Genomic DNA, 15,875 nt, shown 5'->3' with positions numbered 1-15,875 from the left:
GGAAGAGGGAGAGAGAGAGAGAGAGAAACATTAATGATGAGAGAGTCATTGATCAGCTGCCTCCTGCACGCCCCCCCACTGGGGATGGAGCCCACAACCCAGGCATGTGCCCTGACTGGGAATTGAACCACGATCTCCTGGATCCTAGGCCAATGCTCAAGCACTGAGTCTCACCTGGCCAGGCTGGGCAATTATTTTTCAAAGTTTCTACTGAGCTGAGGAATAGGGGCTGGGACTAGAATATTATAAAACATTACAAAGTTCACTCTTCTTAGAGATTGGGCAATTTTTCTTGCATTAGTACTCTGTGAGTTGTTGCAAGCCTTCAGTTTATTTCCAGAGTTCTGGCAGTTTTCACCAGTTTTTCCATCGCTATTTTGAAGGGACAGATTCTCAGAGTCCTTACCCCATCATTTTGGTTGATGTCACCTCCAGGTTAATTTTTTTATTGACTTCTTTTTGTTTTTTGAGAGAGAGAGGGAGGAGAGAGTTATCGATTTGTTGTTCCACTTATTTATGCATTAATTAGTAGATTCTTGTATGTGCCCTGGCCAGGGATTGAACCGAATGCTCTAACCAACTAAGCTACCTAACCAGGGCCTCCAGGTTAATATTTAAACTTTGGTTTTTTCCTTCCAAAATGCCATCGGCTTGCAGCAAATTCCTGCTTGGAAAATTTAAGTGTTCAATAAATATTTGGTGAATAAATGCTATATAATTATGTATTGAAGAGGTCTTCCTCCTTCCTATCAGCTGATGCTGAATTCTCTCTCTTTTTTTTTTTTTTCCATTTCCCAGAAGTAAGCAAAGCTAAATCAAGGTCCTCACATTTTATTTAAGTCCAAAGTTTCCATTTGTATTTTATAATTTGAAATATTTTTTTTTTGTAAAAGATAACAATTGTTAGGAAAGTTAATCTCTCTTGATTTAAATTCCCTCACCAGTAATATGAGTGTATTTGATTAGAATCTCTAAAGAAGTCTCACATTCTTTACTAACCTATGACATAGATTCTTTAACTCTGTAATTCCTTTTTCTGATGTTTTAGAGAATGAATGAATCTGATTTCTTAGAATAATATATAATACTTTAACAATATTAGCATTTCAGGGTCTTGTTAGAAATGCAAAATACTAAACTCTGTTCTAGACCTACTTAATCAGAAATGCTGAGGGTGGAGTCTTGTGGCCTGTTTTTAACAAGCCCTCTAGGGGATAATGCTGTAGCTAATGTTTAAGAACCACTGTCCTAGAAATTCTCTTGACTCTGTGGTGGGAGATAATTGATCAATTGTTCTCTGACTACAGCTTCAGCTTCTGGATACCATGTAAAACATACAGCTCTCTGCATGTATCTGAAACAATAGACTTTGGCAATATGCAAATTGGATCAGAAATCACTTTCCAGTTCCATAAACAGAATTAAAAACATTGGGTGCAGAATTGTAAAATCAGGTAATTTATTATAAGAAATGTATGTCATCCTTAAAAGCTTACTGTGTAAAGTATTTCTCATACTCATTAGTGAATCCAACATTTCCTGATCATGTCACATTTAAGCAATTACATGCTATCTGAATTGAAATAAATAATTCAACCTCCCTGGTTCTCATTGTTTCGATCTCTAAACAAAAGTAATCTCGATGGAATTTTTTTGCAATAAAATCCTATTATATTGTTTCAGACATTCATTAATTTAATAATAAGAGCACTAAAATATTTAGCATTATATGTAGTATACAAGAGAGGATTGCATTTCTGCAACATTTTCATTGTGATGTTTTAGCAATCCAAACCCATATCCTTCAAAAGCCCCTTAAAGATTGTGTTCTCATGAAAGTATATCTAAGGTAACATAATCAGTTGTTACTTTAATGAGAAAATTTAATAACAATTTTTGTGACCATGTTCTTTCAACATGGCACAATTCAATCAAGCATACAAATGTTCTTGCTATCGATAAGCCTCAGTAGTTTGAATCACTTCCCAGGAGTATCTATAAATAAAAAAGTGTTCTCTGTTTTTTTATGTGAAAACTCTGACTTGAAAACCATCTGTTGACATTTTTTGCCTAAGAAACTCTCTACCATGAAGATTCATCTCTTTTTCTTAATTCTGCTTTTTTGGGTGACAATTTCACCAGGTAACAGAAATGTTTATGGGCATATTTGTGCTAATGAATTTGAGGATACATCAGTTATTTCTTGTTAAAAGTATGGTAATAAAATAGGGATTAAAGCATTTTTTATACCAAAAGCATTGTGATACTTTAGAGTGAACCGTAGAACAGAAAAAAAGGGGTCAATAGTGGGAAAACAGGTGAAATGTAAATGAAGACTGTAGTTTAGTTTGTGTAGTGTAGTTTAGTTAGTGAAGACTGTAGTATTATACCAATAATATCTTCTTAGTTTTGATAAATGTGGTATAGTTAAGTGAGATGTTACCATAGGAGAAGTTGGCCTCTATTATTTTTGTAACTCTTCTATAAATCTAAAATGATTTCAAGATGAAACGTTAAAAAATATATAAGATCATCACCTTCATACCACAATAATTGAAATATTTTCTTGCTGGAAAAATATTCTTTAGCATAATCAACTGGTTCATTGTTAGGCAACAATCTATTTACTTTTTCTGTTTTTTTAAACCTAAATTAGCATAGTACTTCCATTTAGTAGAAAACCCTTCTTAATAATCTGTTTTTGGTACTATCAACAAATCATGTCCCTTCTTGACTTTTCTTTAAATATTTTTAGTCACTATTCTTATGTATTTGAGTGCTATCAGATCACATGAATGTTGAGTGTAAGACCTTGTATATGAGCTCTATTTTTCATGAGAACTTTTCCCCCTTAAGGACTACCTCCTTACATCAGGTATGTAGCAACATTCTCTTCTTTTGAATTAATGTGTAAGTATTAATTGTACAGAAATAGAATAATAAATTTTGGAGATGGAGCAACCATTGAATCTATGATCTTTAAACTCTTCTTAAAGAGCTTAAGTGAAAGGACATGCTCAAGTCTACTCAGTTTATGATGCTGGCACTGCAATCAGGCTCAAATTCACTAACCAGAAGGAAAATATTTATTTTTAGTAGCTGGATGATTTTTTAGGCCCAATAGAAGTCATAACTGAGGCCTAGGAGACTAAATTAACTTATCTTACATTGTGAACATTAGAGAAATAATCATGATAATCTAAAAATTTGTACATAATAAACTGATAAATTATCATTTAAAGACTGAAGTGGATAAAATTCTAAACAGAGGTCAAGCACTAATAAAGTAACAAAATAAGGCTGTTGTTAATTTAGCTAATAAAATAAATTCCTTTCCTTCATTAAAAAATTGTTAGAAAAAGATCTCTAGATTTTTTTCCAGCTCTAGAAAAAGCCAAAATAAAATTCTATTAACATAGGATAAATCTTTCCTTTTAATTTTAACAGTAGCTAATATTAGTGTCCCTACTAATAACTAAATTTATTCATGCATTTATCAATAAATTAAACAATGTATGTGTCCTGTAAACTTAGAAATTACAAACCACTTTGGGGATATAGTGACAGAGATTAGAATATTAATATTAACTATTTGTATATTTTTATTATATTTACAAATTGAAATTAATGTCCTTGTTAATTACACATGTGCAAAACTTTGAGAAAATTACCATTATTGATAAAAGAATCTCAAAGTAAAATAAATATGTCAAGATACAGATTCTTTCCACAAAATTATGGAAGAAATGTAATATGGAATATAGACATTTTATAAAATAATAAAACAATAAGAATTGTGTATTTTATCTTATAGTTAGTTTACCAACATAAGGTAGTAGAACTAAACAGAATAAAATCAAGTGTAATTTGTATGACAATCTTTTAGGATTCCTCAGCTGTTGTTTATACCTCACCTCCAGCTGGTGAAAGTTCTTACTCAAAATTGAGGTAGAAAAACTTGTTCCCAGTTAAGACAGTTAAGATGAAAAAATGTCTAGATAAAAGTCCTTAAATTTTCTATGCCGGGACAGACCCAGTGAAGTCACTTAGATTTCGTCTTCGTTTTCTAGAGTTTATAAATGCGCTGAATGTCTAGAAAGGAGGTATTATTTTATTCTTACCTGTTGTTTCACTTTCTCTGCCAAATTTAAAAATGCACTATTGCCAACAACCACTTTTCTTTAAATATGGTATGTATTTTGATTATAGGATAGATAGTATAGTTTTGTGCTGAAGGGTGGTCATGATCTCCCCCGTACCCCAGGAAGTGAATGGTAGCCCAAGGAATAAAATAGCAGATTAGTGAAAGTAAGAAATGATGGGTTAAAAAGATTTTAGGAATTATCTAGCTCGTTTTTAGCTTATATATTAAGTAGGATTTTATATATTGTTTTAAAGAAATCCTCTAGTATGTAATATGAGTGTCACATATGAGAACAATGAAAAGAGAGATTACTTTCTTGAAAGTGGTCAGCATAGACTTCATAGAGAAGATTGTGCTTGAACAACATATCTGAGGGTAGACACAATGTATGTTTGGCTTATCACAGCAGCACACAAACAGTGGTTTTCAACTAGAGTCAGCTTTGCCCCCCACGAGATATTAGGCAATGTCTGGAGAGCTTTTAGGTTGTCACAACTGGTACTGCTGGTATCTAGTGGAAAGAGGCCATTGATAAACATCCTTCAGTGAACAGGATAGCATTCCACAGCAAAGACTTGTCCAACCCAAAGATCATTAGTGCCCAGGGTGAGAAACCCTGCTGTAGAGACTGGCATAGAGCTTAACAAGGAGTGTACAGTTGAACCTTGAACAACACAGGTTTGAACCGTGTGAGCCCACTTATTAATATATTTTTTCAATAAATACTATAAATGCATTTTCTCATCCTTATGATTTTCTTAATAATGCTTCTTTTTCTCTAGCTTACTTTATTGTAAGAATACAGTGTATAATACATATAACATCCAAAATATGTGTTAATAGACTGTTTGTGTTATTGGTAGAGTTTCCAGTCAAGAGGAGGCTATTAGTAGTTAATAATAGCTACTAATTGGGGGAATTAAAAGTTATATTTAGATTTTTTATTTTGTAGGGGTTGGTGCCCCTAAGCCCTGCTTTGTTTAAGGGTCAACTGTCCTTAATAGTTGAATGAATGGATGGGTGCTTGCAAAGATGAATATTAGTGATCCTAAGACACAAGTTTGTGGAATACTTATATTGAGAAGACAAAATGAGAAGGAAGAAAACAATAATTTTGGAAAGGTGAACTAAGACAAAGAACTAATAAGAGAAGGGGTGGGGTCAATTGGACAATAGTGAATAGTGAACAATAGTGTTGAATGTGACAGAACTCTGTCTAAAGTGAGTGTAATTCAGGTTTCTGTCACCAGCAAATTACATATGGGTTTGATAATAACCTTGTGCAGAGTAACTATTTTATTTTTTTCTGCTATAAGCCATATTCTGCACTGTTTCAGCCATAGTGAGAAGAGAGCTAATTTTAATGGAAGAGCTAGGTTTTATATCAGCTATTTATAACAACAATATGAATTCACTAATAAGTATCGTGACTCACCACCAACTGTTGGAAATGCAGAGAGAATGTCTAGCAAGAAAGGCCTGGCCTTTAACGGGACTGATTGGGGCACAAAACTATAATTAACTGAAACTAGTTGTAAAACTTATTTGCTTTCATACCACAAATATAAAAAAATTTGAGTCTGCCCTTTTGTCAGACACCTGCAAAATTTAGAATTCTTCCACATCAGTTGCACTATATCTCACCATATGAGTAAAAAGTGATGTGTATAAAAAGACTCTAAAACAAAAGGTTTTTGCAAACACATGGGCTGACATATAATGTTAAATATAAATTAAAATATATTTGGCTTGGAATGGATCTTACAGCCTATCAGACCAACATCCCCCAATTTCCCAAGTGATCTTACACTATCCTAAATAATAAACTTGTAGTGAGCGTCAATCTCCATGCTACGAGACAAACATGTGCTTGGTAACCCTGGTAATTTAAGAAATCGTGCCATGGCCAACAATAACCACATATTCTAGACATTCCTATTTTTTTATATCAATGCTGTTAGCTGACATGTGTCCAGGTTAGATCATTTCTTCAAATTATTAAAACCCATAATACCCAGGGAAGTCATAGGAAGTCAGACAAATTGTCTAACATTGCTTTTCTCTCCCTCTCTCTCGACGTTTTAGAAAAGTAAAATCAAACTGCAGTAGCAATCTCTTGAAGAACTCATTAAGCACCATGTTTCATCTAAATAATGTTTGTGAAAGCAGAAAAGGTGGAACCCCAATACAATTAGATAATTGTAGAGACTAAACTTGACAGAAGATAAGATATGAAAACGTTTTTTCCTTTGGGGAACTACCCTTGAATTACTACATAGTAACTTGTAAGGCAGCAAACTGGCACACCTCACTTAGGTCCCAGAAAACTTTCTGGTTTTCCAGGACTGGTCTCGCACCAAGGGACAGTACATTCACTTCGCCTTTCCTCAATAGAACTTTCACAGAAGTAAATCAGAAGGGGAGCTTTTTCTTTTGCCCTGTTCTTTGATCTTTCACTTCCTGCACTTTCTCCTTTTTAAATATGGGTGCGTCATCTCAGTCATTAGGTTGCTAATCTCAGTCATTCTTTCCTTCTTACAGCCAGAAAGAGATATCCCCAATATGGTAGCGTGGATATGAGGAAAGATTGCAGAAAGAGTAATGGTCGGTGTAAAGTTGAGTGCCAAGAATATGAAATTAGGATTGGTCCCTGCATAAGGCCTGGATCTCATTGCTGCTTCCAGAATTAAATATGACAGAAGAAAAGAAAGAGACACATGGTCCAAGAAAAGAGGACCAGAGCTACTAAGGCTTCCCAGCACACCCTTCAAGGCCTGTGTATCTCTGTAATATACAAAGACTTAAATAAAATTGAATACTGAACCATTCAGAAGTGATTCTATGTCATACACTTATCTGGTGCCTTTACATTGCATTTTCTCTTGATCTCTTGGCACCAGAGTAAGCAGAATTTATTCTGAGAAGTTCCTCAACAGCTATTCAAAGTTCTATGTGCCTTGTGTGAGTAGGCATAAGTAATGTTTGCAGAAACCCTAGGTCAAAGACATGGAAGGAGCAAATTTCTGAGACACAAGCTTGCAGTAGAAATGTGCTGTTATATTATTAAACATTGCTCAATAGATAATCCCATGGAAAAATATAAATTCACTGGACCTGAAAGACTAGACATTGGGAGTGCAGATCCTGTATATGCAAGAAACAGAGCTAAATGAGAAAATGAGAACAAAAAAGCAGAAGAAAATCACGACAAACTCCAATTTCTATTCTTATGTATGATTTAGTGGGGGGGAAATATGTATCAGTAAATAGTGGAGGAAGTAAGAAAGAAAGAGGAGAGTTTCATAAAAGTGAAGAGGCTGTGTGTAATTAGCTATTCTGACAGAGGGAGTCAGAAACTTCTGCTAAAAGCTGAATTGACCGCCTCAGGCATGGGAGATGACCTGGCTGAGGAAATAGCAGAAGAAAGGAGGGGTCATCTTCACTCTTCAGCTCCACTCTGCCGGAGTTCCTCTTACTACTACTTTCTGGGAAGTCTACAGTATTTTCTCCACAATTCTCTCAACTATAACTCTGTATCATGCAGTTTCTCTTCAAAAATGAAAAATTTGCTTCTTTTTTTGAGTTTAGAAATACAATTTAGTAATTTGTATTAATTAAGAGTTTAAAAAATGATCTATACCACAGCATAGCAATAGAAACAGAAACTTTCTTCCCCCTAAAATAAAATTGAATAATTTATTTTTTGTACTTTAAAGAAAAATGAAATTTATTGAGTGTATACACGTGGATCGAATTTGAACTCAGATAAGAAGTCGGAGAATTTCCAGGCCCCAGCTACTCTCTTGATATTTTTTTTATGATATCTCATTCCATTTTCTAAATGCAGATATGAGATGTAAGGATCTATGTTCATACTAACCGTTATCTATTACAGTGATATACACCGGGAGAGAATATTTTTCTATTTTGATAAAGTTTCTAGATATATTTCTATCACAAGAAATTATTTAATTTTTAGAGTTTTATTTTAATAAACATATGAGTTCCCATTATGAAACAATTACTTGCTAAGCATATATTGGAGCCTTACATGCATTATCTTTCACATATTTTAATAATTTAAACTTTGACTGCTTAATGTGTTCCCTTGTAGTATAAATATCTCCAAGAGTAGTTTTACACTATTCATTTAGACAATGCTCCTCAACCTCAGACAGTTTGGTACAGACAGTTCGTTGTTGTGAGTTGTGCATTGTGTCTTTAGCTGCAGGATGCATCTCTGCATCCCTAGCCTTTACCCATCAGATGCCAATAACACTCCTACTGACTGTGACAATCAAAAATATCTACCTACATTGCCAATATCTTCTTTGAGGGGCCTGGGTTAGAACCCCTGGTTTATAATTAAGCATTCATTCACACACAAAAATCAGTAACGTTTTCAGGTAGTCAATATATTTTCTGTGTCTTGTGAGAATAAATTTATATTTGAAATTTTCATACGTCATTATATATGGACCACAAATGGTATATTGCTGACTCCAAAAAAAAATTAGCCTAACCTTTGGACAATAAATATATTAGTCATATTGAAAAGGAGATTAGTAAAAGTTTGATTTTTATTTATTCTACTTAAGCAGACACTGGGCTATCATTACATCAAAACCTATAAAGTAGAATTGAGAAGCCTAATATACTATAGATATGGGGCAAATAAGAACTGAGTTTTTCAGTGGCCACAGAGTAGTGGTAAATGGTAAGAGGTGTTCTAGAAGACACTCAAGGCCTCTGCATGTGAACTAGACTGTACTGGTAGACCCTCCATGCTTCTGTGTTTGACAGAGAGAGAAGAAACACCTAAATTTCTAAGCCAGTCTCTCCTTGTATAGTCCAGTGTATAATCAAGCCACAAGCCTCAGCCTTCATCCAAGGGACAAATGTGACAAACTTGAAGGAGAATGTAAATCTATGAACATCAACTATGAAATTAATATCATCCCCTGAAGAAATCTTTTAACTGCTGCGTGTGATAATACCCACTGAAATTTCTAGAAACCCCTTTGATGAAATACTTATAAAAGGAAAGATTTCTGGCAACTTTCTTGCTCAGGCACTGTAATTTTCATTGCACTGATTGACAAAACAGCTAGGTAATGTTAAACTCACTTGCATTTTTCCTTCCTTCAGCTCACAATCTAAATTTCCATGGTAATATGTATTTTTTTTCATTTTTAGTTTTCTGTAAGTCTTCAGTAGCATTGACCTTAATGAACTAGACACCACCAGGTGTTGGACACAATATTTATGTTGTTATTTATACAAAACACACCTGAATCTGTTAAAAGCCTTATGATGAAATGAGGTATATCACTATCAAACCCACACAGGACTAGGAGGAGAATTAGAATTCAACCTGACTCCAAGTATTCAAATCCAACCTGTTTCAGGGTTTATTTCACCTCAATGTCCTTGGGCAAGAACAGTATCTGATTCCAATGAGTAATTTATTTATTCAAACAACATTTGATTAATGGCCTACTTCCTCCCAGACTTAATGTCATGGGTTTGGATTTGAAGATAAAAAAATTATAGCTCCTGTCTCAAGGAACTGATAGTTATTGATCACAAACTGAGCTCTCAGTACTCTCCAATTCAATAGACTTAAAAAATTAATAAGACATAGGATCTGCCCCCAAGAAGATCAATGTCAATTCATAACACTGATAGTACGTGAGTTAGACACTGTATTTCACACCCTTTCTCTCATTTATTCACCAGTTCAGTAAGTACTCATTGAGAACCTAAATGTGTTAGCCGTAATATAAGACTGGATATATCAATAAAAAAAGCAGACATTACTCTCTGACTTTGTGAAGCTCATATTCTAGGTGTGGTGATAAATAAAACAGTAAACATAATAAATAAGCAAATTACATTAGAAAATAAATCAAATAGAATTAAAGGACCCAAAAATGATGGACTGTAATAATTTTAAATAATATTTTTCAGGGACCCCTTATTAAGAAGGTGACATTTGAGCAAAATAATGGAAGAGGCATAGAAGTGAGGAATGCCTGAGAGGCAAGAGTGGCTGATGAATGGAGACTGGGGAGGACAGCTGGTAACAAAGGGGATATGCTGACAGATTACCCAGAGCTTTTAGGAACTAGGAAGGACCTTGCCTTTTATTCTGAGAGAAATCCAATGAGTTTTAGCCAAAAGGGAAACATGATGTGAATTTTGTTTTAAAAAGACTTCTCCAAAGTGCTTTCATGAGTTAGGATGTATTGAAATGATGTAAGCAATACATTTTGGTAGCTCAGTCCAAGGTGGTAACAGTAAAAGCAATGAGGAATGGAGGGGATTAGATGTGTTATAAGTAGAGTTAGATTTCATAGGCGATTTTTTTTCCCTTCAAGCCACTTTCTGATCTGCTTTGATATATTCTTTACCAAACATCTTGAAAAGCAGCCTAGGTGCGTTGTCCACACTCTATCAAATCTTATACAGTCTTCTCCCCAGTACACTCACCCACAGCAATTAATTGAAAACCTTCTTGCTAATGTTACAAACATTTTCCTAAACTCAAACCCAGAGGCCTGTTTTAATCCTTCATCTTGCTGGACTTCTGAACACTGCTTTAGTTGGTCACTAGTTTCACAATTATTATTTGACTTCTCCATTTTTGATAGTCTCTTAAATGCAGTGACCACTAGTGTTTTGTCCCTGAGTCCCTTTTCTTCTTGCTTTATATGCTTTCTTGAGATTATCTTGTTTACCACAACATCTTCTGCAATCAGCATATATTTTCTTTTCAATCTCCTTCCCAAACCACAAAGCTGTGTTTATTACTAGGTATGGAACTGACTTATCAGGCTGGCCTCCAAATTCTTTAATCCTGATACGTCCAAAATAGAACTTATCTTACAAAGGCTAAAGCCTGTCCCCTTCCTTTGACTCTATTTCACTGATTGTTACTCTCAACCACATGGTATCATGGGCTAAAACACCTGACCTCATTGCTGCTTTATTTCCCAGTACTCTTCCCCCAAACCCAAGAGTTAACTGGGCTGCTTCTACTTCATAACTGTTTCCTAAGTTCACTTTCTCCTTCTTATCTGAAATCTCATTGACTGAATTATCTTTCTCGATATTTCTTATTTAGAATGTTCTAACAACCCTCCGCATAGCGTCTCTGCTCCAAATTTTTTGAGAAAATGGTGTTAAAATCTTTACCGTTTCTCCACTCTATCATAAAACCCAACTCCTCAGCTTTATAGATCTTTTGCCATGTGTGCCTAATTTGACTTTGCTGACTTTCAGAGGCCCATGTCCATGTCACTTCAGTCATGCTAAAAGTCACACCATTCTTCATCGATCACACATTCTTTCAAGCTACTTTAGAAATGTTTAGGTTTTCCCTCAATTCCTTGAAAATATGCTATTGACTTTTCGAGATGCAACTGAAAGTCACATGCTCAGTGAAGTGATTGAACACACAGGAGTTCAGAGTCCAACATGCCTGACTTTGAATCCCCCCTCCTCTAGTCCCTCTGACACCTTGTACAGGCTTCTTAACCTCACTTATTCTTATGGGTGAAATGAGAATAGTGATACCTATTTATAAGGTGCTTATAGCATTAAATCAGATAATAAGTATAATTGTCTCAGTAAAGAACCTGAAACCTAATGAACACTTAATTAAGCATAGCTGTTAATAATGACTGTGGTGGCAGAAGCTGTAGTAGTAATAATAGTAAAATAGACTCTTTCAGGAAGAGTTTACAGCTCTTTTTATATGCTGAGATGACATTTTATATATATCTCAGAACTGCCTTCACAAGTGATACTGTATTTTTCCACTTCCCAACAAACATTGACTGCCTTTTGGGGGTAAGGCGCTTAGTTATTTCATTCCTTTTCCCAACCATTCTCAGCACAACATAGTTGCTTACTGAAGTGTGTGCGTCTTAGGGATCACAAGAGAAGGCATTCTCTTAATTTAAAAGTGAAAATGAAGAAAAATCAGTGAGTTAGTAAAGGGTTATTTGTAAAAGCCTGCCACAAATCTATAAGTCACTCATGCTGATGACAATGGAACCTTACTTTACTAACTGTGGGCTATAGACTATTTCTACATCTATTGTCTCACTGGATGCCACACAGCACTCTGAAGTAGGCGTTTATTATTAAACATGTATTACAGTTGAAGAAACTGATATAGAGGTTAAGTCATTTGCTCAGCTGACATGGGGAATAACTGATGGAGAGATTGTAATAAAGCCCAGAGAGTTTTTTCAGTTCATAAGACCACTTAGATTCTTATCCGTGATAACATGTTCATTCACTCAGTCATGTTGTCAGTTATTTGCACATTTATTGAGTATGTTGTTTTGCTACATGCTGAAATAAATCAGTGAACAAGGCAGACAGCAGACCTGATCTAGTGATTTAAGACTAGAGAATTTTGCTTCCACTAGAGTGTCATAAATACGTATAGTAGTGCTTCACCTGGGGTCCGTTTTTAGTCAAAATCCAAAGGAAAGTGAAAACAATGGGTATGCAAATGGCCTGATTTTGAAGGCTTATTTTTTAACACTGTACGAGTTTACATATTTTCCCATTATAGCTTTTAAAACTACACAAGAACCTCAATTTCATGAGAAAATTGAAACAGAATGAACTAAATCATTTGTCCAATATATCATAGCTAATAAGTAGAGCATACAGGATTGAAACCCAGTAGCATCTGATTCTCTACCCTTTCAGGCAAATTATACAAACTTCCATTGACCCATGGCCTGGCTCCTACCTTGATTTCCACTTGGACACAGTAAAAGTAGACATCTTCTAAACATATCTTCTCCTGCATTCAACTCTGCCTCCCTATTTGCAGGGAGTATCATGAGGTGGGCAAAGAAGTCACCTGCAGATAATTAATTTGTTAAGAGATGGGGAGTTATATGCCAGACATTTCTCCTGGGAAGATGGAAAACTCCCCACAAAGCTTGGGAAAACTAACATTGAGTTAACTGTATGGGTTTCCTAATGGAGTCGCCCCAGTGCTTGTGCGTGCAGGACCTGTTACAGGCTGCTGTCCATAGTATATTCCCTCCAGAGTTCACTTCATTCTAGCCCAGACTCCCAGAAACCTTTCTGGAATATACATCCCTTATGGGTCCCACACAAGTGTTTGCATTTATCTCTTTATGTGAAAATTAGTTAGCACAGGCCTCATTTCTCCAGTGATATTGAAAAAGTACAGAGGTATTAGTAGGTGAAAGAGATGCTATGTATCCTTCCTCCAAAGAGTCATTTGTTTTTGCCTTTGTGTGTTATATGCTAACTAGTTTTAATCACCTCACATAGATACTTATGCACCCATGGGTGGCATTCTTATAGCCTTGTACAGCTTATAACATATTACCTAATCAACTCCGCAAAAACACTATGAGGTTGTGCTATTCGTAATTTTCACATGGCATAGCTGTGAATCTAAAGTGATACATTTTTGCAAATAACTAAGAAGTGATAGAACCAATTTTACAACACATGCTTTTTGTTTCCAGATGATACAGTTCTGTAGATTTCTTTATGATTTAAAACATTTCTATCATTTGAAATAATGAGAAAATAAAAAGAATATTAGTATATTTTTAATGTTACCAGTAATCATTATAAATCCATACTTCTCTTTTCTGAATTTAACATGTCTTAAAACTCAACATGGATTTGGTGAGTTGACAAGATAGTAAGGTGTTAGGAATGTTGATTAGCTTAAAAAGTACTTATCCCAGCAAAAGTTTTTTTTTAAAAGTTAAATAATACATCACAATTTTTCCTACTTTAAATTATATCAAGTATGGTTCTGAGATAACTTTAGCTTTCACCAAAATTCACCAGTGGCCAGGGATTCTGTCATCACGAATTAGTTTCCCATTCCCACAGGAGATACATATATTCACATGTCAAAACCCATCTGACAGTTTCTTGCACTTTAAGCTTAACTTCCTTCTCTTTTCTGCTAACTTTATTAACATTAATAATAAAGTATCTACATTCTATACATTTGAAGTCTCTGTCCAGTTCCCAACCTAATGCTTGGAGAAAATTAGATACTCAAATAAATAGCAGACACATGAAATTGAGATGAAACCATTCTGAATTTCAGTTAGGTACTGGGCTGGCAATTAGGTTCTGTGAGTTGACATTATATAATTTTAATCTAAATTCAATTTAATTCATTCTCCACATTTTAATGAAATTTTTTCCTTCATTTTTTTTTTCTGACATGCAAAATTTGATATTCAAAATATATTTGTGACAGCTATGTTTGTTGTATTCTGTCGTGTAGACAAGTAGAATGACTTATCCAAGATAAGTGAACACTGTGATAAAATCTGGGGAGAAATAAATAATCCTGACTTCAAAGTATCTTTATTTAAAGCCATTGGTCACAAACGAATCATTAAAAGAAATAAAATCTTAAAGTAACAAAAATATTTTCTTCCATTTAATATAGTTTAATGTACAAACACAAAGCTGTGAGTTTGGAATCTCAGAACATCCTTCTTTGCATTGTATTAGTTGATTCACAACAAACTAAGCCTAACACGGGGCTCCTCTTTTTACTAAGTACTTAATGTATATGTGTGTATGTCTAAAATGGTTTAGTCTCCTCGATAAGTTATCAGTAAGTATCTTCATTCCTACTGTGTTACAAGTACTGGGCTATACTGGGTAGGAGATAGCAAAGAGTCAGGATAAATCATAACTAACATGTAAGAGAGAGATTCTATTTTGGCTGCAAGAAAAAAAGTATGACAAATGTTTAAGAAAAATACATATAATTTAGTACTAAATTATGTTATTCATTTATTACTTGTAGACTGGCAAAAAGGATATATCCATTTGTTACAGTATATAATGAAATAATATTTCAATTAAGAGTGAGATCTGGAATGGAGAAGAAAGCATTGAGCAAACGGCTCTCTGAAGAGGCAATAAGAGTAGCCTTAAAAACTGAGAACATATGCAAATGAAAATTACATGTGTTTAAAGTACTATAAACATCATCTTAAAGAAAGCATGGGAGAGTAAGTACTATAGTAAGTTAAAAAGATGGGAGGGCAAGAGGCCCTAGGAACCAGCTGAATTTCAGTACTGTTGTGAAATATAAGATAAGGACATATACATTTTGTGCAAGTAAAATGTTTGTGGCTTGGTCACTTTCTGAAACAAGTGATAAAATCATGCTCTGAAACAGCCTGACATCTCAAAATCTTCATTTGATCTCATGACTTAGAACAGGTAGTTTTTCTCCCCTTGGTAGGAAGATCCCCAAATGAAAAACTGGATTGATAACTTTATCTTTCTTTATTGCAGCCAGAAGTGAGATAGAACAACCAAAGTTTAGACTTGAGAGATGCCAAAAAGTGAAAGGATTATGTAAAACATTTTGTGATGACGACGAATATGATTATGGATACTGCATCAGATGGAGAAATCAGTGCTGCATATAAACTCTGGACAAGAGAAGTTCTGCTGAGCTTCAACGTTTGGAACAAAGATACATTTTCTTAACTCCAAAGGAGGTAAAAAGAGAACATTTGTAGTGTTCAATAAAAATATGCCCCTTTAAATTATAAACATCACTGTTTGCATCAATAAAAATTGTTTCAGTCTCTATTTTGTCTATTCATTGCTCAATTTCTTCGTACTTCAGAAGGATGAACATATTAATTAAGCAAGGGAACAGACTCTAATTGTG

At 34.6% G+C, this 15,875-nt stretch overlaps 2 protein-coding genes across 2 annotated transcripts; both read left to right on the top strand.

Moving 5' to 3' along the window:
- The first annotated feature begins 2,087 nt into the window (after window positions 1–2,087).
- On the top strand, window positions 2,088–6,834 carry LOC107536806 (beta-defensin 110-like). The gene is made up of 2 exons (XM_016212647.2): window positions 2,088–2,142; window positions 6,686–6,834. Exons 1-2 carry the CDS (start codon window positions 2,088–2,090, stop codon window positions 6,832–6,834), a joined length of 204 nt encoding a protein of 67 aa, XP_016068133.2.
- Window positions 6,835–8,809: 1,975 nt separating this feature from the next.
- Window positions 8,810–15,627, top strand: LOC107536807 (beta-defensin 110-like). The gene is made up of 2 exons (XM_016212648.1): window positions 8,810–8,861; window positions 15,491–15,627. The coding sequence occupies exons 1-2, from the start codon at window positions 8,810–8,812 to the stop codon at window positions 15,625–15,627; spliced, it is 189 nt and encodes a 62-aa protein (XP_016068134.1).
- The last annotated feature ends 248 nt before the right edge of the window (window positions 15,628–15,875 follow it).

Source organism: Miniopterus natalensis, chromosome 5 (genome assembly GCF_054644295.1).
Source record: "Miniopterus natalensis isolate mMinNat1 chromosome 5, mMinNat1.hap1, whole genome shotgun sequence".
Lineage (NCBI taxonomy): Eukaryota > Metazoa > Chordata > Mammalia > Chiroptera > Miniopteridae > Miniopterus > Miniopterus natalensis.
This window is presented reverse-complemented; position numbering and strand designations above follow the sequence as displayed.